Source organism: Micromesistius poutassou (assembly GCF_964030765.1).
Source record: "Micromesistius poutassou genome assembly, chromosome: 12".
Lineage (NCBI taxonomy): Eukaryota > Metazoa > Chordata > Actinopteri > Gadiformes > Gadidae > Micromesistius > Micromesistius poutassou.
The window spans coordinates 8,188,599-8,211,449 of NC_140282.1; the positions used below are offsets into that span (position 1 = coordinate 8,188,599).

At 44.4% G+C, this 22,851-nt stretch overlaps 1 protein-coding gene across 2 annotated transcripts; it reads left to right on the forward strand.

Moving 5' to 3' along the window:
• The first annotated feature begins 30 nt into the window (after positions 1-30).
• ap1g1 (adaptor related protein complex 1 subunit gamma 1) lies at positions 31-22,688 on the forward strand. 2 transcript variants are annotated; one of them, XM_084476086.1, is made up of 23 exons: positions 31-107; positions 4,971-5,174; positions 5,277-5,401; positions 6,968-7,109; positions 8,204-8,300; positions 9,455-9,531; positions 11,659-11,754; positions 12,162-12,242; positions 12,352-12,450; positions 12,556-12,611; positions 12,728-12,841; positions 13,628-13,768; positions 14,375-14,429; positions 14,874-14,996; positions 15,125-15,214; positions 15,461-15,585; positions 15,776-15,880; positions 15,967-16,108; positions 17,973-18,099; positions 18,602-18,706; positions 18,844-19,004; positions 19,394-19,492; positions 19,579-22,688. In XM_084476086.1, exons 2-23 carry the CDS (start codon positions 4,974-4,976, stop codon positions 19,678-19,680), a joined length of 2,463 nt encoding a protein of 820 aa, XP_084332212.1. In that variant the 5' UTR covers positions 31-107; positions 4,971-4,973; the 3' UTR covers positions 19,681-22,688. The 2 variants fall into 2 exon arrangements, with proteins under 2 accessions (XP_084332212.1, XP_084332213.1); XM_084476087.1 differs by having other exon boundaries at positions 19,585-22,688.
• The last annotated feature ends 163 nt before the right edge of the window (positions 22,689-22,851 follow it).

Consider the following 22,851-nt stretch of genomic DNA (forward strand, 5'->3'; position numbering starts at 1 on the left):
TGCGGTAGACGTGATGAGGCTGGAGCGGCCGCCATTTTGAATGTCTGCTGTGTTCCCCCTCCGCTGCTGCTCGTATAAAAGGTCCCCGTCTGGTACCGCCACGGCCGGTAAGTACACTTTAACGATACGCGCCGGTGTGATGTGTACGAACTTGCCGCGACACGGAGACGGACCACCGGCAGTCTGTGCGGCGGGATGTTGACAACTCTGCTGTAGGCTGTGGAGCCCGGGAAGCGGCTCGCAGCTGGGGTGTCAGCGGCTAGCTGGGCTAGCCTGTAGGGCTAGCTGGGCTAGCCTGTAGCCTAGCCATGCTAGCTGTGTAGCTGGCTAATGTAAAGTCAAGGCTAACCAGGGTGGCGATATGGGACACCAGGGTGAGGGGGGAATCCACTCCACAGGGGTGGATTGTGATGACAGCCTCCCAGTATGGACACTGGTCTGACCCGCCAGTGAAACCAGTTCGAGGTCCAGAAGCTGCTGGTCCAGTTCAGTTTTCTAATAATCTGAACTGACAGGATGCTAGCTGGCTAACACTTGCAAGAGTAATCTTGCTAGTTTTGCTAAGTCAACCGCTTCCATAAGGCCTCTACTACCAGTGCACCACCGGGTTCATGGGTCACTCCCAGCCTGAACTGGTTATCCACCACTGGTGCAGGAGGGGTTGCAATGGTTTCCGATGAAGCCTCGTACAAGGCCAGCTCTCCCGCTAGCAGGTTGACAACAGCCGGGACGAGTCTCCTTCAGAGTTCCTTTTGAGTTCGTCTGGGGCGTTGTGTATCGTGTGTTAAAAGGTATTTTAAACGAGCAGGATATAAAACGATGATCTCATGTCTTGACTTTCTACTGAGGTTGAGCTAAGGGCTGTCAGGAGAGTTGTGATGCTCACTGACATCCTGGATTCATTTGCTTTGGATGAGCTTGTAAGGTTCATTTTGACAACATCCCTTTATTGAGGGGGTTATTTAAGATGTCATGTTCAAGTGGGCGAGGAATTGGTTTGGCTATAGAGGATAGTTTCAGGGTTTGGAAGCCAGGGAGCCAGTAGGACGTTTTGAATGGGACCTGAACATATTGCTGATGACACGGAGGGCAGGTGTACCGATTTGCATTCGGCTCCACAGCGTATTCTGCCTGAAGGCTTTGACTTCCCCTGTCAATAGTGTGGATTTCATTAGATAAAAAGCACAGCAAAGGTACTTGTTACGTGTTATGTTACTTTAATTCAAATTAGAACATATTAGTGATAGATTCCTCATCCAGGAAGCTATTGTTATTACTCAGACGTGTGTACAAGGGCTAGAATCAAATAATGTAATTTGCTATTTAAATGGTGGACCATTATCGTAGCTTAGCTGGTTTCCCTTCCATATGTAATAGAATAAAGCAATATATTAGGCACTTATGTATTCACCTGGATTTCCATTAATGTCCTGTCTAATAGTATACATTGTGTTGAAGGTATATGTCCCTCTGGTACATGAAAGGTGTGGCATGTTTCCCTTAGCCACTGGTTGTCAGGAAGTGTAGGCCCGGTCCCAGAGCCTCAAGGGAATGCCAGGTTGATATCCCAATCGGACCGCGGTTTCCCTTTTTTTTTTTTTTTTGCAATAAAAATGTGGAGGGCTAGGTGGTTTAACACAGGTGAATGTCTTGTAAGTTATGTTGTGTTTGAGGACAAACATGCCCTTCTGCTTTGACCAACTGACCTAGACTGACAGACTTAAGAAGTCTTAAGAAATATGGAGGAGGTCTGACTGTCTGTCTGTCTGTCTGTCTGATATACTGTTACTACAGAGCAGAGATTTCTTTGTCTGCAAGACAGACCGACTGACCTTGGCGAGTGTCCCCTATGTGTTCACTGCCCAACTACTGAATAAGATCATCGCTTTCTCACCTGAACTTTAATCCACCTCTTATCTCCGCTCACCTTTTTTAACCGAAAAACAGTTGGCCTTCTGGTGTTTATGAAAACTTTGAAATAGCCTCACATTAGCATATATAAATATATATAGCTAGATTACACCATAGATGCATAGATTAAGGCGCTTTTAATGTTATAATGTTTTATTTAGCTCAGAGGAGATATGTAACAGACAGTTCATTACGAGAACAGGGGGTCTAGGTGTTAGAAGACAGAGAATGTTCTATCGTCTTCACTAATAAGTTTTATCCCACATTGATTATTATTATTAATGTATAATCTGTGGTTGACAGCCACTCTTATCCCTGGTTTATATTACGTAATCCCTCGTATTCTTTTTGTTACTCACCTTAAAATACATTCATCAAATAAGGTTTTCCCAGGCAAAGCAAATGAAGAGTAAATGAACAGGGTTTTAGCTCAATGCTCATCCTGACAACACCATGTTTGCTTAGTGTCACCACCGCAGTGCATTAGACCTGAATCAGTGCTCAGCCCGCCAAACCAGACTCACTGGATACACAGCATCATATCTGTTGATTTGGTGTCGGTTGTTAACTAAATGTTGCATCGATTTCATTAGTTCTGTATAAACCTTGTATATACCATCTATAATCATTAAAGATACAAAAGCATTGTTTCATCATGACACTTTTGTTTGAAGAAATATGACCAAGGTTCACTCTATGGGGCTCCAGCATCAGAGTGCATTCAGAGTTTTCTTGTTTGAGCCATTTTCAGAGGATGCGAGAGAATTGAATTACTGTAAAGTCCTCAACGTGAATGAACCTTCATCTAATAAAAAGATTTTTCCACGTCTGGCATGAGAAACACTGGCAGTTGCAAATACAACAATGTTTCCACAAATGACATTTCATTTCACGATTTACAGAAGAACAATGAATTTTTTTAAAATAAAAACATAACTAACATTCATATGCTTCTAAAATGGAGGCGTTCATTGCAAGTTTACAGAACATTCTTAAATTCTCTTGTTCTTTTTAAAGGTGAAGTTAGTCGGATTCAGTGGCATCTTCCTTGATAGATTTATAAATGGTGTTTATTTTGTTTTTGTGTCTGTAAATTATAGGTCATAGCTTATAAGTAAGATGGTGATCCTAAGATAAGATTGGATACTCTGATATAAATATGGCGACACTGGCATGTAAACAAAGAGAGAGGTACATCAGTAGTATGCTGTGATTTATATTTATAACATTATTGAAATTTTCGATCAGCATTGACTACAGATATGTCCAGGTCACATTAATCTTGTTGAAATGTTAGGCATTGCAACTTTAAGTTTGTTCCCTGTTCAAATTGATTTGATTACTTTATTGTATAACAGTCATTTTATACTCGGAATAAAGAGAGCCATTGTACAGTAGTTAAAGGATGCAAGATATATCCGGGGGTTTGTCAAGTACATCTGTCTAAGGTGTCTACCCTTGGCAAGTAAATAACTTTTTATCTGCACACTTAATGCAGAAAATAGTTTTGTTTAGAAAGTAATTACTCCCTGTATTCCCTGTTTGCTGTAACGACCTATATGCTGCAAGCTATCAAAATGTAAGTACCGGTAGATGTCTACCATATTGGTCATCCTTATTATTGAACTTTGGAAATGGGTAATGTTCATTTCCCACCAGTCTCTGTTAAAATTGAAGTTTTCCTGATCCCTGGTGAAAATGAGACAACAAGAAAACTTGTATAATATGTTCTCTGTAATAGTGGTGGTGGTGGTAGTATTTTCTATGTATATTCTGGAAATGGGCCTGGCATCCTGTATGAATTCTCAGATGCAGGTCTTTGTGGGACTTTGTGCAGGAGAATCTAATCTCACTCCCCTGCATGTGCTTCTTATTAATATTTAACCATCTCGTGTTGACCCTGCGTTGTCTTAAGCCTCACTGCATTGGAATGGAATTTCACCTGCTCGTCTTTTTCACTGAACACTTTTTACTACTTTAGGGTCGGGGAAGAGGTACTTGTACATGGACAAATGTATATTTTCAAGATATACTGTCTGAGTGCTTCCAGGTTGTGTTATGTTCTCACTCAGTGGTCGCAGACATGCGTTTATCCAGTTTTTTTATATAATGGTATTTGCTTTTGAAGTACATCCTCTTCCGATTTGTGCAAATAGTTTTCCCTAGGGGTGTAACAAAAACCGATTTGAATCGGAAAATCGATTTTGATTTAAAAGATGCAAATCTTCTGAATCAAACTGAATCGAATCGTTCCATTTTAAAAATTTATCGTTCCTGAATCGTATCGTACCCCATGTATCGAGATACGCATCAAATCGTCTTTTATTGGAGAGATGCACACCCCTAACAAATACACTTCTTCTCTAGTCTTTGATAAATCTTTTTGAAGGAAATGCCACATTTACAAGTTAATTCATTTTGTGAAATGATTGTCTACTTTCAACAAGAAATCCATTGCATCATACCCTCTCGAATTGAGCCGTGCCACATCGAATCGAATCGAAATCCTTCTGAATCGAATCGTTCCATTTTAAATATTTATCGTTCCTGAATCGTATCGTACCCCATGTATCGAGATACGCATCGAATCGTATTTTATTGGAGGGATGCACACCCCTAGTTTTCCCCATAATAATTTCAATCAGTCAGCAATCACATTAAATGGTAAATGTAGTGCATTTATACAGAGCATTTCTAACCAGTGGCCACTAAAAGTGCTTTACAATATTGCCTCACATTCACTCATTCATGCACACATTCACACACCGACGGCGGTGTAGACCATGTAAGGAGACAGCCAGCTCGTCGGGAGCAATTAGGGTGAGGCATCTTGCTCAGGGTCAGCTCAACACTCAGCTAGGAGGAGTCGGGGATCAATCCAGCAACCTTTAGGTTACCAGCCAAACCGCTCTGCCTCCTGAGCCACATGCCGCCCACATTACCAGGGCTCTGTGTGTCCTAACCCTCCCCCTGTGTCCTCCAGGGTTCTGTGTGTCCTAACCCTCCCCCTGTGTCTTCCAGGGCTCTCTGTGTCCTAACCCTGCCTCTGTGTCCTCCAGAGAATGCCCGCTCCGATCAGACTGCGGGAGCTGATCCGGACCATCCGGACAGCCCGTACCCAGGCGGAGGAGCGCGAGATGATCCAGAAGGAGTGCGCCGCCATCCGCTCGTCCTTCAGAGAGGAGGACAACACGTACCGCTGCAGGAATGTGGCTAAGCTCCTCTATATGCACATGCTGGGCTACCCGGCGCACTTTGGGCAGGTATGCAGAGAGTCCTCCTCCCCATGTCCGTCAATGCATTTAGTTTAGCAAAGATCTGATCACACGTTTGGAATGACACAATTTTGTTCACACCTTTTCCAGCTGGAGTGCCTGAAGTTGATTGCATCACAAAAGTTTACCGATAAGCGGATAGGCTACTTGGGGGCCATGCTGCTGCTGGACGAGAGGCAGGACGTCCATTTACTCATGACAAACTGCATCAAGAAGTAAGTATGTGTCCAACCCACACAGGCTTGGGCGGTCAATGTTGTATACCTTCATACCATTTCACCGGGGTACGGTATACGACGGTGTTCGTGTGAGCTGAGCTGGGGATAGAAGTCATGAGTATGTTTGACATTGTCTAGCCTACAATGCTGTCTGTCCCAAAGTCTGAGTGTTCACCAATGTACACATATGGAAAGTCAGTTTAACCTGTATTATATAGAGGATGTGAAGTCAGTTTAACCTGTATTTCATACGGTCCAATGCGTTTCACTCACGCCAGAGGCCACGCCTTTCTCACCTGCTTTTAACTCTTGTAGGGCTGGTGGGAAATTAAATATCTATTGGGATCATTTAGAAACTTGAGTCACTTTGTAATTTGCCTGTTGTGTAGAAATATGAACCAAAGGATGGTTCAGAGACGGCTTGGCTTTGAAACCCCGTCGGTTCAGCAGATACACACCGCTAGACCCTCAGGGCTCACACTGTCGTGTCTTTACTGCCCCGCGTCAGGTCGCTGTAATTCAGAGCATGAATATCGGTTGAATATTCAATATTTATTTAACTTTATCAAATATATGCTTTCAAACAGCCTAAACTGCTATTGAGATGTGTGATTATTTGAATACACCGGCACAGCAGCGCTATGCTACAAATGGCCCGTTTAGTTTTGATGTCGGGGCATTCTGACATATTGTAGAAGCTGACCAACATGAGGGCTCTGCCTACCCGACAAGCCACTCATCAGACAAACCTGGTTCAGTCTCAACCTATAATTGCAGCGATGGAGACTTTATTATGGACTATTTATTTAGATATCCTGCTTCAAAAGTTGGACAAAATATATGTCATAAAAATAAAAGTATTCCCAGGGTGTCAGGATGTTGAATCCAAAGAGGAGCGTCTATATTATATATATACTTAGACTGCCCAGGTCTGAACCCACATAGTCAACACAACCGCTATACCTCACAAAGCAGACTTGAAACGATCCAGCCATTAAAGACTGAGTGTGGGCAAACTATCAAGGACACTTCCACTCGCCACATCAATTCATCTCGAGGCAATGGATTCTTTACGAGCGTCACAGGAAATTTCTTCCTGACTGAAGTATGTGGACCCATCTGTGCATACCACATCCAGTTCAACGGGATACCTCCTTGGTTGTGTGAAGTTACATTCTTTATAGCATGCTCAACAGGAGCACGACTAGCTCAGAACAAAGGCTTTATTAAACAATCCTGGATCTGTGTATGCTGTCAGTCTGTCCAATAGATGAAAAACCTGATAGACTGCATGGTTTTTGTATTGATATGTATATGTATGTATGTGTATTTATGATAGGTTAGGTTTTACCTTTCAAAAAATCATTTTGATGACATAGTATTGTATTCCAACTATAAAATGTATTTTTACTTCACAAACCTTGACCAAAGAAAAAAAAAATCAACAGAGTAGCCCCTAAATTAGACCAGATCTAATATCTTTCATTGGTTTATTCTCTCAGAAACCTTTTTAAACACAGACACCTGTTCAGACTTTTGATGATGTCTTCTTTCACCCCTCAGTGATCTGAACCACAGCACACAGTATGTCCAGGGCCTGGCCCTGTGCACGCTGGGCTGCATGGGCTCCTCAGAGATGTGCCGTGACCTGGCTGGAGAGGTGGAGAAGCTGCTCAAAACATCCAACTCCTACTTGAGAAAAAAGGTAAGCGTGGTCTTTTACAGTAGTTATGTGACGTGTTGTAAAACACTCTGTACTACAGTTTGTTCTGCACAACTTAACGTTTGAGTCTGTACGGAGATGTTATAATTTAATTTAATTATTGTGACTAGGGAAATACTGTTGAAAAGGACCGTACATATTTTGAACTACACTATAAGTTGACATAACTGTCTGCTATTTTGTGTCTTCAGTCTTGTATGTTTTATTTGGGCAAGAGGTCGAACATATGAAGAACAAATGGTCCAAAACATTTCTGAGATAGACTTTGGTCTAAAGCCGACAGCCTTTGGGGCTTTCTGGTTCGGGTTTTTGGGTGTTGTATTTCAGGTTTCTCAATTGTCAGTTAAATTAACAAATGTAAAGGGGAAGTTTCTGAAGCCAGGTCATGGCATCGCCTGGTATATATTACACACATTCTAAAATGGATTCAATTAGTTAGTTCCTTCATTTATGTACAGGTTTATACCACTTTGAAAATGTAACTTTTCATAAACTTTTGTGTATTTATTCAGAGCTCTTTGACATGAAATTTGAGCACAGGTGTATCCTGTTTCCTTTGGATGTTTATACCTTGAGTGGAGGAAGTGGAAAATTGAATTGACATGATCTGGAAATGTACAGACCTATAAATTGCTGTTGACAGCGCAGGTCAAACCAATATGTTTGTAAAGTGGCTAGAAGAAGTTCTAGAGTAAGACTGCTCTAGAGAAAGAAGCATATTGACTGCCAGCTTGCAGTTTGCCAAAGGGCACGGACTCTCAGACCATGTGGTATTTGTCTATGACAGACAACTCAATCAGAAGTGTCTGGAGCAAATGGGTAAGCGCCGATCGCTCTGGGTTAGGGCTACTCATGAGCCCAAGTCTGTTTGTGCTTTTCAATTATGGGATGTGTCAATTAATCACAAACAATGAATGAAGGCTATAGCATAAGAAAAAGTGGAAAAAGAAAGAGTGTGTGTGTGTGTGTGTGTGTGTGTGTGTGTGTGTGTAATTTGCTATGATACCTTTTAATAAATATCCCTTGGAGGACATGACACCCATTGTTTTTAAATGTCTCTAACTCTTTGGTTCCAGGCGGCGTTGTGTGCTGTTCACGTCATTAGGAAAGTCCCTGAACTGATGGAAATGTTCCTTCCAGCAACAAAAAACTTGCTCAGCGAGAAGAACCATGGTGAGTGGGTGACAAGGGTTCTTATGGTAAGGACCACGTCCTGGTCCTATACTAAAGGATTACCGGTATTACTGTATCTGTATCCAGAAAGGGGCTGTAGGTAAGCTTTAAGAGCTATCATTTGAGTAACCATAAGAAAAGTCATCCATTAGCTATTAGGGGGTGGCATGCTGAGAGACTCACTTCTGACCAATCAGGGCAGCTCTTTAGATTTAGGGGTGCTCACTTCTGACCAATCAGAGCAGCTATTTAGATTTAGGGCGGCTCCAGCCTCACTTCTGACCAATCAGGGCAGCTCTTCCCGGGGGAGTGCAGTGTCTGGGGGATCCATGTCTCCTGTCCAACACAGGTGGATGAATGCAACTCTTCTCAAGGGCAGATGAACGTAGGGAGGGAGCAGAGATGTTGTTTATGTTCCAAATGCCGCTCTCTCCTGCTCACTGTCTTTACAACTCTCACATCCTCCCCCCAGCACGTTGAACACCAGCTGGGGGGCTAAGGTCTTACTCTCTGGCGTCCTTCAGAGAACGCGTTCATTAGTCGTCAGCTCAGGGACATATTTGTCTTTCACAATAATTGGAAATGGTAATATATTCAAACTGGGTGGATGTGAGTATGCCCATTAAAACAGCAATGGGATAAACTATTTAACCGAATCCGAAAAGCAACAGGATGCCCTTACCTTTTTAATGTGTCTGAGCAGTATGCCACTGGACACATAGAATCAGCTGTTGGGAGAGCGCAACAGACATTCTGTAAGCTCCCCAACATGAGGTGAAGCTGAGCCTATTTACAACAGAATGTGTCTGGGAGGGCTCTCTGGAGAACGCAGCCCCAACATTCATTTGATTCAGGGACCCCACAGGAGCTATCCCAAAGCATGCTGCTACTGTGCCATTTCTGATTAAGTTTTTATTCAATGAATGCACATTTCTCCTTTTATGTTCTACGATGATCTGCTATCTTACTCAGCTGTGAACCCTCTAGAGCTGGCTGTTATATTATATTATTATATTAATGTACATTATGTACTGGACTCGGTCTCCATGTAACAGCAGTGAGGAGTTTTCTGTCCATGTTGTATCCTTCTCAGCCAGCCTGGCACCACCACCTCCAACAGAACCAGATCTGTTGACCTCTGTTTATCTCCACAGGTGTTCTCCATACATCAGTCGTCCTCCTCACTGAAATGTGCGAAAGAAGTCCAGATATGCTGTCCCATTTCCGAAAGGTATGTACACACACTCAGAGCAGAGCTGACCTAGGAGGTGAATCCACGTTTGTCCTAAACTCACATCACACTTCATTCTCTGTACGCACGTACGGCTTTTCTGCAGCTAAAGTAAACCACTTGATCTTTAGCCCTAGAGTGTGAGCCTGTAGTTCCTACTTGAGGTGTGCGCCCAGCCTACTTCTTAGCCTTTACCTCCTACCCCTGGGCCTTTCTCCTGCCTTGTCTCTCAGCTGTTCATCTCCTTTCCTACTCTAGCTGTGAACTTCCAGGAGGCCCATCCTCATGTTCATGATCAGAAACACTTTGAGAAACTCTGTGAATATGAATGATTTCCAGCTTCCCCTCCCTAACATCTGCCTCATATTTTTTCTGTCATTTGTCTTTGTTACAATTCCTGCATTGTGTTAGAATGAGAAGGTAAGAGGACATTCTGATTTCATAGCTGGTGCATGCCTTACCTAGTTCTCTTTACACCCTTACACCACCGACGTGACCAAATCTGTGTTCAGTTTAGTGCCATTTCCCGTGCTTTTTATTTACAGTTTTAATTTGTTGACTATGTGTGAGTGATCTTTACTGTTGATGAATATTCTTTTGGTCCATTCGTCCAAAACATGTGTCACGACGGTAAAGGTGTCCTTATTGGCTTAATCTGTTCCTCATCCGATCACCGTGTGTTGAAAACAATGTGTTGGGTCTGTTTTCAATGGATCACCGCAGGTGTCTCAGCAGGCCACAGATGATGTATCACTGACCTGTCACTGATCTGTCACTGTCAGCAGGGTGTTTTCTGTCACGTGGCTAGCCGGCTCCCTCACTCTAGATATCCGTATTGTTTTCATGACTTTAAGCATATACCGCCAGCGATACTGCCTGTGAAAACCCCCAAATATATCTTAATATATTGAAAGAAAACTTCTAAAGGGTAATGGATCCCTCCATACCTCTTTGAATGAGACATAAGTTATATCATGTGTGATTTAAATGATCTATTACATCCAAATGGATTTTACATGTTCACTAAAGTCTCCTAAGTACTCTAATGCCGCTTTTCCACCGCCAGTACCAACTCGACTCGACTCGACTCGACTCGCCTCGACTCAACTCGGTTTGGTTGCGTTTCCATCTAAAAAAGTACCTCTTCAATGTGGGCGGGTCGTAGAAAAGAACCTCTCCACCATGGGCGGGTCGTCATTAGGTTTTAATCACGGGAGACGCGATTCCCGGGAAATCTGAATCTGATCAAGACTATTTCCTGATTCCCGGGAAAGGTTATGATGGGAAATAAAATAAAATAAAAAGCGCAATGACTGCGCGTCTATTGTTGTCATACGGTAACGTTGATAGAGGCGAAACTCGAGCCCTAGGAAAGGAACGACACTGAAACGAAACAGCGAAACGCCGGTCCGTGGACTCCAGCCACGCCGGACACACACAACCACGCCCGACACACATAACGACGCGCAGCCTAACTCTAGCCCCGGGAAAGGAGCGACACACACGGCGAAACGCTGATCAGTGTCCCCCTCGGGAGCGGGTTCGTGGACTCCAACCACGCCGGACACAACTTAACTTGAGTGAATATTCCCATTTACAGCCGCTGGCCAATCAGTTACCAGCAGCCTGTTTACGTCACACAAAAGTACCTACTCCGCTGGCATGGAACCTCGACGGAGGTAGTACTAAAAAAAAGTACCCGGTACTAGGTACCAGGTACTTTTTTTGCCAATGGAAACGCAAGGCGTGGCGAGTCGAGTCGAGTCGAGTAGGTACTGGCGGTGGAAAAGCGGCATTAGTCTAATTAGTCTTCAATGACGGATTGTAATAATACTTTATATGTTAAAACTATATTATCAACTGATGCTCTTCGCAATTCAATATGAAAGATGTATTTTTCAGCAAATGATTACTACAAATCTAGATTTATCATTTTCTGTTGATTTTTACTAATAGTTATTAATCTCCATTCCCCTGTCCTTCAGTTGCATTTGCTTGGCTGTCATTTGTAAATTATTGTTTTAGTTTGAGATGTATTTGACACACAGACGGACAGCACTGCCTACAGTATCCAGACCCACAAACCATTTCACAAATCCTGTTGTGTCACCCCCCCCCCCCCCACAGCTGGTTCCACAGCTGGTGAGGATCCTGAAGAACCTCATCATGTCGGGGTACTCTCCTGAGCACGACGTGTCCGGCATCAGTGACCCCTTCCTGCAGGTAAGACACGGCGACAATCTACCTAACTTCTACCTTAACGTCCACACCTGGGCTGGTTACCTCCTCTCTCTAAACCTGGGTTTACCCTGACTCTCACACCTGAGCTGGTTACCCACTCTCCTCTCTCTAAACCTGGGTTTACCCTGACTCTCACACCTGAGCTGGTTACCCACTCTCCTCTCTCTAAACCTGGGTTTACCCTGACTCTCACACCTGAGCTGGTTACCCACTCTCCTCTCTCTAAACCTGGGTTTACCCTGACTCTCACACCTGAGCTGGTTACCCACTCTCCTCTCTCTAAACCTGGGTTTACCCTGACTCTCACACCTGAGCTGGTTACCCACTCTCCTCTCTCTAAACCTGGGTTTACCCTGACTCTCACACCGGTTCTTGTTATTCTACTTTAGGTGCGGATATTGAGACTTCTGCGGATTTTAGGAAGGAGTGACGACGACTCGAGTGAAGCGATGAATGACATTCTGGCTCAGGTGAGCATTGTAGTGGTAGTGTCTAGATCAGGATTTTCCACTCATACTAGTGACTGATTAATGGTTAATTGTGCTTAATTAATGGTTTATTGTGCTTGTTTGATTTTAGGTTGCAACTAACACAGAGACCAGTAAAAATGTAGGTAATGCGATCCTTTATGAGACGGTCCTGACCATTATGGACATCAAGTCAGAGAGCGGACTGAGGGTGAGTGGTCCCTCCTGGTCTCTGCCTTCAGCGACACATGGCAATAACTGCCTGTTTATTGTGCTTTTCTCTTTGTTAATGTTTCTTTACGTTTGTTTATTCTAGGTATTGGCTATCAATATTCTTGGTCGCTTCCTCTTGAACAATGACAAAAATATTAGGTGGGTAGCTATCTGTCTTTGTATCATCATCATCATCATCATCATAACCCTTAGTGGTTGGAAGAGGCAGTCTTTGTTACTCTTCCTCATGGTTGATCTCTGGTCCCCACTCTCAGATACGTTGCGTTGACGTCACTACTAAAGACGGTGCAGACGGACCACAATGCCGTGCAGAGGCATCGTAGCACCATCGTGGACTGTCTGAAGGACCTGGACGTGTCCATCAAGAGGTGGGACGACATCATGAGTCAGTGTGTCCGCTAGACTGGGCGGCATGTGGCTCAGGAGGCAGAGCGGGTCGGCTGGTCACCGAAAGGTTGCTGGTTCTATCCCCGGCTCCTCCTAGCTGAGTGTCGAGGTGTCCCTGAGTGAGACGCCTCACCCTGACTGCTCCTGACGAGCTGGCGGTCGCCTTGCATGGCCGACTCCGCCGTCAGTGTGTGAATGAATTAGGGATGGGTCAGAATATTTGATTATTTGATTATTCTATTATTCGTTCCCAAGGGTCAAAGCCGATTTTTAACATTTGGACCGTTAACATTTTTTCCCATTCAAATAAAAACAGACGGAACTAATGTTGCTTCTGTAGCACTATTACATTTTTTTTTTATTATTAATCATGTACAGAAAAACAATATACACAATACACAAGCATAAATATTAATATATACAACACAAACACTGATCACTGTTAAAGTTAGGTTTTTTTGCGTTTTAAGATATTAAGTGATTTCTTGCCGATGATCCATAGCTGCCTTTGTGAATGTCGGCACACATTGAATAATCGATTATCCGTTCATACCACCCACTGATTATTCGACCATGAAAAATTTGAGTTATTCACATCCCTAGAATGAATGGGTGAATGTTAGGCAATACTGTAAAGTGCTTTGAGTGGCCACTGGTTAGAAGAGCGCAACATAATTGCAGTCCATTTACCATTTAGGCCGACACAACCACATAACATTAGGTAGATGACCTGTCCTGACCCCTGACCTCTGACCCCCCTCTTCCAGGCGGGCCATGGAGCTGAGCTTCGCCCTGGTGAACGGGAACAACATCCGGGGCATGATGAAGGAGTTGCTGTACTTCCTGGACTCGTGCGACCCGGAGTTCAAGGCGGACTGTGCATCCGGAGTCTTCCTCGCCGCAGAGAAGTAAGAGCGTTTGTTCTCTTTACACTGCGCTCCCAGTAGGGCAAGCGCTACATAAATCAAATGTATTATTATTAGAAGTACTCAAAGAGGCTTGACTGAGTGGATACAAAATATAATAATTTAATAAGGACGTGTACTAGTAAAAATATAAGAAAGGAGGAAGGGAAGGAGGTTATGTGGTAAAAACAATCTTAAAAGGTGGGTTTGGAGGGTTTAAACGAAGGGAGTGTGTTGGCCTGTACTGGCTGTTGTCAGTGACTGGCCGACGTTCTCTGTTTGAAAGGAGAGACACCAGTTTTAAGAAGCAGTACATTGAATTAAAGAAAGATGTTTATATGGGTGTTGGGACTGATGCCATGGATGAGAGGCAGTCTTGGCTCCAGCGTTAGGCTGTATCTATACGACTGCTCTCGTGTGTTGCCTCAGGAGTGACTGGCCTGACTGAACTGTAATTTGAGATCTTTTGGCAAATGCAAAACTGCTGGAATGAGATCCGGATGTGGAACGTTTCCATTGCGACGCGGAGGAAATGGAATGGGTTTGTTTGCTGAAAACATAAAATGTTGCTACAACCAAGTGATATTACCTTTTTTGTTTTGTTTACAGGTATGCACCGTCAAAAAGATGGCATATTGACACCATTATGAGAGTCCTGACCACGGTACGTATTCTACAGCAGCAGCACACTCGGGTGCCCACACAACTCATTCCAGTCTGACTGATTCTTGAGTGAGAGAGGATATGCTGCCATAAGTTGTACAGTCTTTTGTATTGTATTGTATGTTGTACGTCCTTGCACTTAAAAAAAATAGTACTTAGCATTGTGTAGCATCTTATCCTAGCTATCTCTGTTGTATATGGTGAATGGGTTAACCTAGCGATTGTTGGTGCTTGCCACTTGGTTCTATGAACATCCTTACTGTACCGACAGAGATATATTGTTGTTTCTCAAATGTACTTATTCACTAAGTAAGTCACTTTGGATAAAAGTGTCTGCTAAATGCCCTCAATGTAGATGTAGAGTCATTTCCCAGCGTTCCTCATTAACCCTTGAGGCTTAGCCCTCCTCCAGCCCTGCTCAGTGTCGCGTGTCGTCCGTCAACAGGCTGGCAGCTACGTGAGAGACGACTCCGTTCCCAACCTCATCCAGCTCATCACCAACAGTGTGGAGATGCACGCCTACACAGTGCAGAGACTATACAAGGCCCTGCTGGATGACATCTCGCAGGTCAGAGCACCACCATGTTGTCCATAGACCACAGGAACCACATGTCATGCTGCTGGTAGTTCCTGGGGTTGTTCACCCCAGCTGATCTGGACCTCAGGTCATGACTTTTCTTTGTGCGTTTTCCACAGCAACCTCTGGTGCAAGTGTCGTCTTGGTGCATAGGAGAATACGGAGATCTGCTGGTGTCCGGGCAGTGTGAAGAGGAGGAACCCATCCAGGTACGTGAGCCTTGGTGACCCAAATACTCAGTCGGGGTAGCTTGATGAATAACTCCATTACATTTACTATGCAGTGTATTGCTTCAGCCTTAGAATCCAGAGCAGTGTATGTTTTTATCCTGACCCAAATACAATAAAAGTCTACTTAGTTTTCTCCAGGTGGGTTTTTATCCAACCCAGTAAAAGGTGTATGCAGCAGTACATGTTTTTCGCCCCACTAAGCATGAACGTGTTGAACTCGCTCAGGTAACGGAGGATGAGGTCCTGGATGTGCTAGAAGGTCTGCTGGTCTCCAACCTCTCCACCCCCGTCACCCGCGGTTACTCCCTCACGGCCATCATGAAGCTGTCCACGCGCTTCAGCAGTGTCAAGTAGGTCCAGCCTCCTTAAACGCAGTTCTGTCCAGAGGCTTGAGTCCACTTAAAACTGCACACATGCACACAGTTCAGTCACAATTGGTGGAGTAACAATAGTTGCCTCGTTAACGAACATTTCAACCGTACGCTAATTAAAAGGTAGTTAATATCATGATCGTCAGGTTTCTGTCTCTGTCTCTTTCAGCCGAATCAAGAAGGTGGTCTCCATCTATGGAAGTAGCATCGATGTGGAGCTACAGCAGCGAGCCGTGGAGTACAATGCAATGTTCAAGAAGTACGACCACATGAGGTAAGGATCCGTCACCATGGGGGGGGGGGTCAGCCGAGATGGAGACCACGCTGTCGTGTCTTCATCACGGGCCCTTCTCTCCACAGGCCTGCCCTGCTGGAGCGAATGCCCATCATGGAGAAGACATCCTCGAACGGCCCCACAGAGATGGTGCAGACCAATGGGGAGACAGAGCCATCGGCCCTGGAGTCTAAGCACCCACCCCCCGTCACCCAGCCAACCAATCAGGTGATTAACATGAAAGAAACTAAATGACTAAATAGATTGAGAAGCACGACGCGTCCATACAGGTGGACTGCATCATACAATTCAGAGAGAGAGAGAGGTGTGTGTGGGTGTGGGTGTGTGTGAGATGCCCTTGGATTTCACTTATGCTGCTGTGCAATTTCGTTGAAACATTGCACACTTTTTTTGGTGAATAAAAAGTGTGTCTTTTAAAGTGGAAATTAAGTGGTTAGTATTTTGAATTTGTGCACTCACACCGGACTGTGCGGCTCCAGCGTCCTCTAGGTTTTTACGGAGTCACACTTGAACCAAAAGGGGAACTGAAAGCTAGTGACTTCCTCCCCACAGCACTTGAGACCTATTTCAGGATACTTAAGCCTTTTGAAGCGTTTAGGTAATTGAAAGAAAAGAAAAAAAAGGTGGTGTTTGAAAGGAGCATGTTGGAGCAGCGCCACCGTGACATTCTTTGGGGAGAAGCTTGAGGGCTATCACGCTCTGCTGTTACAAAGACCTGATCCCCAGGGGACCTTGACTCTGGATCAAGAGGACCAGAGGAAACAATCAAGGTCACTTTGAAAGAGGCTTCAGTATAGTGGACAGGAGCGCCAGTCACCAAGACTACTGGACTGGCCTTGTGTTTCCATAGGAACCCTGACTCGTGTTACACCTGCTGTAGATCTGTCCGTGTGATGGGACCTCATGCACTACTGCCATGTGAGAGGAAGGAGTAACTCGGCCTCCTAACAAGGTGGCCCAGAATGCAAAGCAAGAACACCGCCCACAGCTACAGCAGGAGGGATAGTATGGTGGCAGTGCATAACCCTCATTCAAAGACCAGACCCTAAGTAGTTACTGGGCTGAACAAAGACCAAGTCAGCCGAGGATCAGTTAGATGTGGACTTTAAACCGAAACCAATAATAAGTATCTATTTTATAGTAGGATTAGGTTCACCCGCTCCCTGCAATGCTATATTCTAGTCCTGGGCAATAAAACAATAAATTATCGTATCGTGATAGACTTTTGATCAATATCAATATAAAACATGTTCAATATATATCGATAAGAGACTGGCCCACCGAATCTAGCAGCTGGGTTTGTTACACAAACACAGTTCCATACTTATTTACAATATTTGAGTGTTTTTCATTGTTGTATCGACATATGAGTATTTATCAATGAAGAAGAGTGGAAGGTCATTAAGTGTTAAACGGAAGTGTTTAAATCCAGCATGGTAATTCCTAGTCTTTTTAGGTCATTAAAATTATCGATCAATATGATCAAGTTATATTGTGATATGTCTTTCAGCCATATCGCCCAGGCCTACTATATTCCTGACATATCAAGGCGTTAATGTGGGGAAGCTGTGTTGCTAATACGTTTCACTGCTTGCCAATACAAGCAAACTGTTGGTCTGTGGTCGGCGGTTAGGACCAGGGCTGACAGAGCTCGACCCCCCCCCCCCCCCTCACTGTGATCAGTACCCTCCAGACCAAGTGGGAACGCCCACAGTGAGGCTAGACGACACATGAGGAAGTAGAGATAAAAATATGGAAAACCCTACAACGATCGATTTGCCATCACATCTTCCATTAGCCGTTCCTAGGATTCAACACTCACAGTGAAAGCTTCTTGTTGTTGTTGTTGAGGCGGCCACTCCACAGTGAGGCTTCGCGCCAGTCATTATATATTTACTGACTGTCACGGAGCACAATACAGCAATGAGACTCTGTAAGCTTTGTGAAAATCCTGTACAAAGTTAAAATATCTGCAGGCACATTAACAGTGTACACGTTTTAAAATCACCATTCTGTAAGGATGTTTTTGTCAGACTTGACTAAAGGGAATCCCTTGCTGGTGTCTTTGCAGGCCAATGACTTGTTGGACCTCCTGGGGGGTAACGACGTGGCGCCGGTGATCCAGACCTCCCTGCCCACCAAGCCAGCCTCGGCTGGCGGAGAGCTGCTGGACCTGCTGGGAGACCTCTCCCTGACCGGTAGGAGTCTCCAGGACCTCTCCCACTACACAGAGCACACACAGTTAAACACACACTAGACTTCACAAATAGATGGCCTTCTAGGGACTTCAAATAAGGACCTGAAGATATTACAGCGATTCTTCATATTCATTCAACTATATAACTATACCAGATATACCAAATATTGCAATAGATTTTGGGGGTATTTTCTAGGGTTCCATGTTGTGGTTTGGGTTCTACAGGTCTGCTGTTTGGTGGTCGAACAGAACATAGTTTTTGCTTGAACATAGGTGAATTCTGGATATTTGCTACCAGTTATTTGCTTACAATAAGATAATGAGAATTTCTGGAATATTCTTTTGTGACCAAAAAAACAGAATGTAGAAGTACACTAAAGTATTTTTTTTTTGGCAGTTCCTATCTTGACTTTCTGTGTCTAGCAGTGAGCCCCCTGCTGGTATAAAGGTATCAGTGGTTCACGTTGTGTCTCTCTCCATCGCTCCACGATGCTGTCACACAGGGGGTCCGACGTCCGCCCCCGCCTCGACCGGGCCCCCCCCCCAGCCCGGCTTCCTGCTGGACGGCCTGTCCTCACAGAGCCTGTTCAACGACATCACCCCCGCAGGTCAGCCTGCCCTCTGATTGGTGTCTGCTGCTGGACGCATTGAAATCCTATTGGCTTAACTTGTACTCTGCTAGATTGTGTGTTGTGTACAACACGTTGTTGCTGGGTAACGTTGGTGAATGATGTGTCACCCTCAGGTATCCCGTCCATGACGGCGTACAACAAAAATGGTCTGAAGATCGAGTTCACGTTCGAGCGAGCGAACCCCAACCCCAACATCGCCGTCATCACCATCCACGCCTCCAACACCACCGACGCAGACATGACCGAATTTGTTTTCCAGGCTGCAGTACCAAAGGTGAGTCCAGCGTGGTGACCCTACACTACCAGACGCTCATCCAGTAACCTTACTAGTGTGTGATGCTCTGGTGTCCAAACCAGCCACCGTGTGATCTAATGCTCTGTCTCTGCTGTCTCTGTGTCTCTCTCTGTCCCTCTCTCCCTCTATCTCTTTGTGTCTGTCTCTGTCTCTCTGTGTGTGTGTGTGTGTGTGTCTGTGTCTGTGTCTCTGTCTCTGTCTCGGTCTGTCTCTCTGTCTCTGTCTATCTCTGTCCCTCTCTGTGTCTGGCACTCTCCCTGTCTCCCTGTCTCCCTGTCTGTCTGTCTGTCTGTCTGTCTGTCTGTCTGTCTGTCTGTCTCTGTCTGTGTCTCTCTGTCTGTGTCTCTCTCTCTCTCTCTCTGTGTCAGACGTTCCAGCTGCAGCTGCTCTCCCCCAGCAGTAACGTGGTCCCGGCGCTGAACCAGGGGACGGTCACGCAGGTCATCAGAGTGCTGAACCCCCAGAAGGTAACCCCCCCCCCCCCTACCCCCCCGATGTCTCACAGATGTGTCTGCGGTGGTCCGGTTAAACCTAATCCTCCTGACCCTTTCAGCAACAGCTCCGCATGCGGATCAAGCTGACGTACTCCCACAAGGGCTCGGCGGTGCAGGACCTGGCCGAGGTCAACAACTTCCCCCCCCAGTCCTGGCAGTGACCCCCCCCCCATAAGCCCTCCTCCTCCTGAGGGACTGACATGATTCCTCCCTGAACCCCCCCCCCCCACCTTTTCTTTCAACGGACCCCCCTGTGACATCACTGCAGCCCCCCCGAGTCGCATGGGAACCAGAACAGGAACACAGACGAGGAGACCCCTCCTATTGACTATTAACCCCACCTACATATCAACTAACCACACACACACACACACACACACACACACACACACACACACACACACACACACACACACACACACACACACACACACACACACACACACACACACCCCTTGTGTTCGCTATGGTACGGCCCGTCCTCCAGTCACTGTAGAGCGTTGTATTGCAGCCGTTTGTGTAATCTTTTTGTTTTTGTTTTTTTTATTTAACAAAAAAATTATTTAGGTATTTAAAAAATGTTGTTTTAATGAACTTAAAACATCACTCACATGAAGCGCATAGTTTGTGTAGGTAAGCAATTTCTCCCGACACAAATGTTATCTGCATTTCAGCACTTTGCCCCAACACCCATTTGAATGATTGGTTTTGATTTCTCACGGTCATCTTGGGGCACGGTTTGTGAGCCACGTCAACTGGAAGGGTTTTGAAGGTGTATTGTAGTCCTTAAACATGTTTTTCTTTTAATGATCACTTTGCTTCCAAGCATGTTTTGAGGGTTGTTCAGATTACAGCTGATGAGCTGGTGAGAGGCGGTCCGTGGGGGAGTCTCCAGTGGGCCGTCAGCGGGTTAATGTCGGCCACGTCAGCAGCTCACCAGACCCAGGAAAGGGCTTTTGTTTTGGTGAACTCTATCGTTTTATGTTCACTTGATTCAACATGTCGTCTCTCAGCTCGCTCGGTTTATGGATATAGTCGAGTGGGTGAACCTCTCTGTCATTGATACATGATAAGTTTCATTTATAGACCGGTAAATCGCTTTAGCTCTTGGACATCGGTATAATGATTTGCTAATTTTGCATCTGAATGCTTTTAATGAGCAAAGAGAATCCGTACAGAATGTTTCGGCATTTTGTCGGATTCAGTTTTATTCTACTTTGCAGAACTTGCTCACCTTGCAAGTGCATGTCAATGAAGTCTGTTATGAATGTAGTTAAATGCACTGAAAGCTTTTTCTTTCAACTTCCTTTCCTTCATTTCGTCTCTTAAGTGAGGCGTCATCTTCTGGCACTATGTTTATAATAGTATGGTTATTTCTGCAGTTCTTTTGACAATATTTATGCCTGATATCAAAGTGATGTGCCTTTCTGACATGGCTCGATAACGATGAAGCTGTTCTGATGCTCAACGCCTCTCTTCTGCTCTCTATTTGGGGTTTTCTGTCCGGGTGAAAATAAATTAGGGAACTTGGGCCAAATTGATTTAATAATCCACTTCACCTAACTATACGTTTGTCCTAATGAATCTGATGTCAATGACTTTCCTGAGTCAATATTAGTCTAATCACAATAACACAGGCACTCGCCCGTTCTGTTATATATATTAACAAAAGGCTCAGATAACTTATATTTGAAGTAGGTTTACCGATTTGCAGGCATAGCGATGTCATTAAAAATTAAATAAAGAGTGCTAATGTGAAATATTGGCTAGTGCAAGTTATCTGTTCAGTAAAAAAGATTCATGATTTGTATGTTAAAGTGTAAATACTTAACATAAATGAAATGCAACCAGAAGTCCACAACATAGAATCACTTTTTAGTTTTAATTTAGAAGAGATCTTGGTCTTGGAGCTCGTATCACTCATGGATGAGCTGGTATCTCTCTGAGGTGCTGCTGGTATCTCTCTGAGGTGCTGCTGGTATCTCTGAGGTGCTGCTAGTATCTCTCTGAGGTGCTGCTAGTATCTCTCTGAGGTGCTGCTGGTATCTCTCTGAGGTGATGCTGGTATCTCTCTGAGGTGCTGCTGGTATCTCTCTGAGGTGCTGCTGGTATCTCTCTGAGGTGCTGCTGGTATCTCTCTGAGGTGAGGCTGGGTTGGTTCAGTCTCTGTGGTGGTTTTGTTATTATTTGGTCCACTTCAGTTCCGACCGTGTTGTTAACCTGAACCTTAATACCTCACTGCGTCTCATTCGTCTCGTTCAGCCACGCTAAACTCGCCGCGGTGCGGGGGGGGTCTACACAGGGGTCTAGGGGGTCGGATCAGCCTGTAAACTTATATTCACTATGCTTCACTATCTAACTTTTATGACCAAATCAGAGAAACTATTTAGCTTTGGAAATATTTTTGAGCTACCATATGTGTATATGAGAAGATTATTACATTCAGTTTGACTTTTTCTGTGTTGTTGATAAATGATATATCGGCTTTTCTTTCTGTACATATTGAGGGCTTTTACAATTCTGTCTCTTCTATCTTTCATCCTTTTTTTAGATCAACCATTTTCTAAAGCTTCCAGTTCTTCATGTGTATATTCGTTGGGTAGATAGTCCAACACATGGCCTAAAGCTCTGTGCATCGTCACCATTTATGTCAAAGCAAAGATCTGCTGTCTGTATATTGTATATAATTGTAAAACAAAACAAAAGCTAATCAAATGAAATTAATCCCATGTGAAAATTAACAAAGATTAGCTAGGGACTATAATTCTATACATACATTAAAAAAAAGAAAAAAAAAGTCAAAAAATCTCAAAGATGCAAATGAGCTGCATTTGCGATGCTCACATTGGATCGGTTGTCATCTTTTTGCTTCCTTTGCTCAGTCGGAGGGGCGCGTTGAGCTGCTTGTTAATGACGTGGGGGGGTGTCTGCGGTGGTCTAGTCTTGAGTGATGATGTGAACTACTGAGAGAGCTGAGCACAGCTCCTTACAGAAGTGGCACACTGACCCTCAGAACGGTTCCTAGACCAGGACAGGGCTGGGGATGGCCCCGGGGTGTCTGTCATCTGGCCTTATGCATTGTGTGCACTTAATCGTTTGCACTCTGGAATAATTGATTCTAATTAATGCTATCTGACCTACAAATTACTTAATAAATGGTTGACCTACACCTGTACTAGTTTTTATTAACAAATGATTCTGATTGGCCCCCGATGATGCTGGCTATTTGTGTGCCCCCCCCCCCCTTTTTGGGTTGTTTCATTCATATTTTTATTACATTTGGAAGCATCTTTACAGTTTGCAAGTTAGGGTCCCAATGTTTAAAGCTGTCA

Bases quoted from the DNA above. Each gene is read 5' to 3' on its own strand.
- ap1g1 (XM_084476086.1), top strand. From the start codon at position 4,974: ATGCCCGCTCCGATCAGACTGCGGGAGCTGATCCGGACCATCCGGACA. The intron at 14,997-15,124 runs GTCAGAGCACCA...CGTTTTCCACAG, and splicing joins TGCTGGATGACATCTCGCAG to CAACCTCTGGTGCAAGTGTC. The intron at 19,493-19,578 runs GTAACCCCCCCC...TGACCCTTTCAG, and splicing joins GAGTGCTGAACCCCCAGAAG to CAACAGCTCCGCATGCGGAT.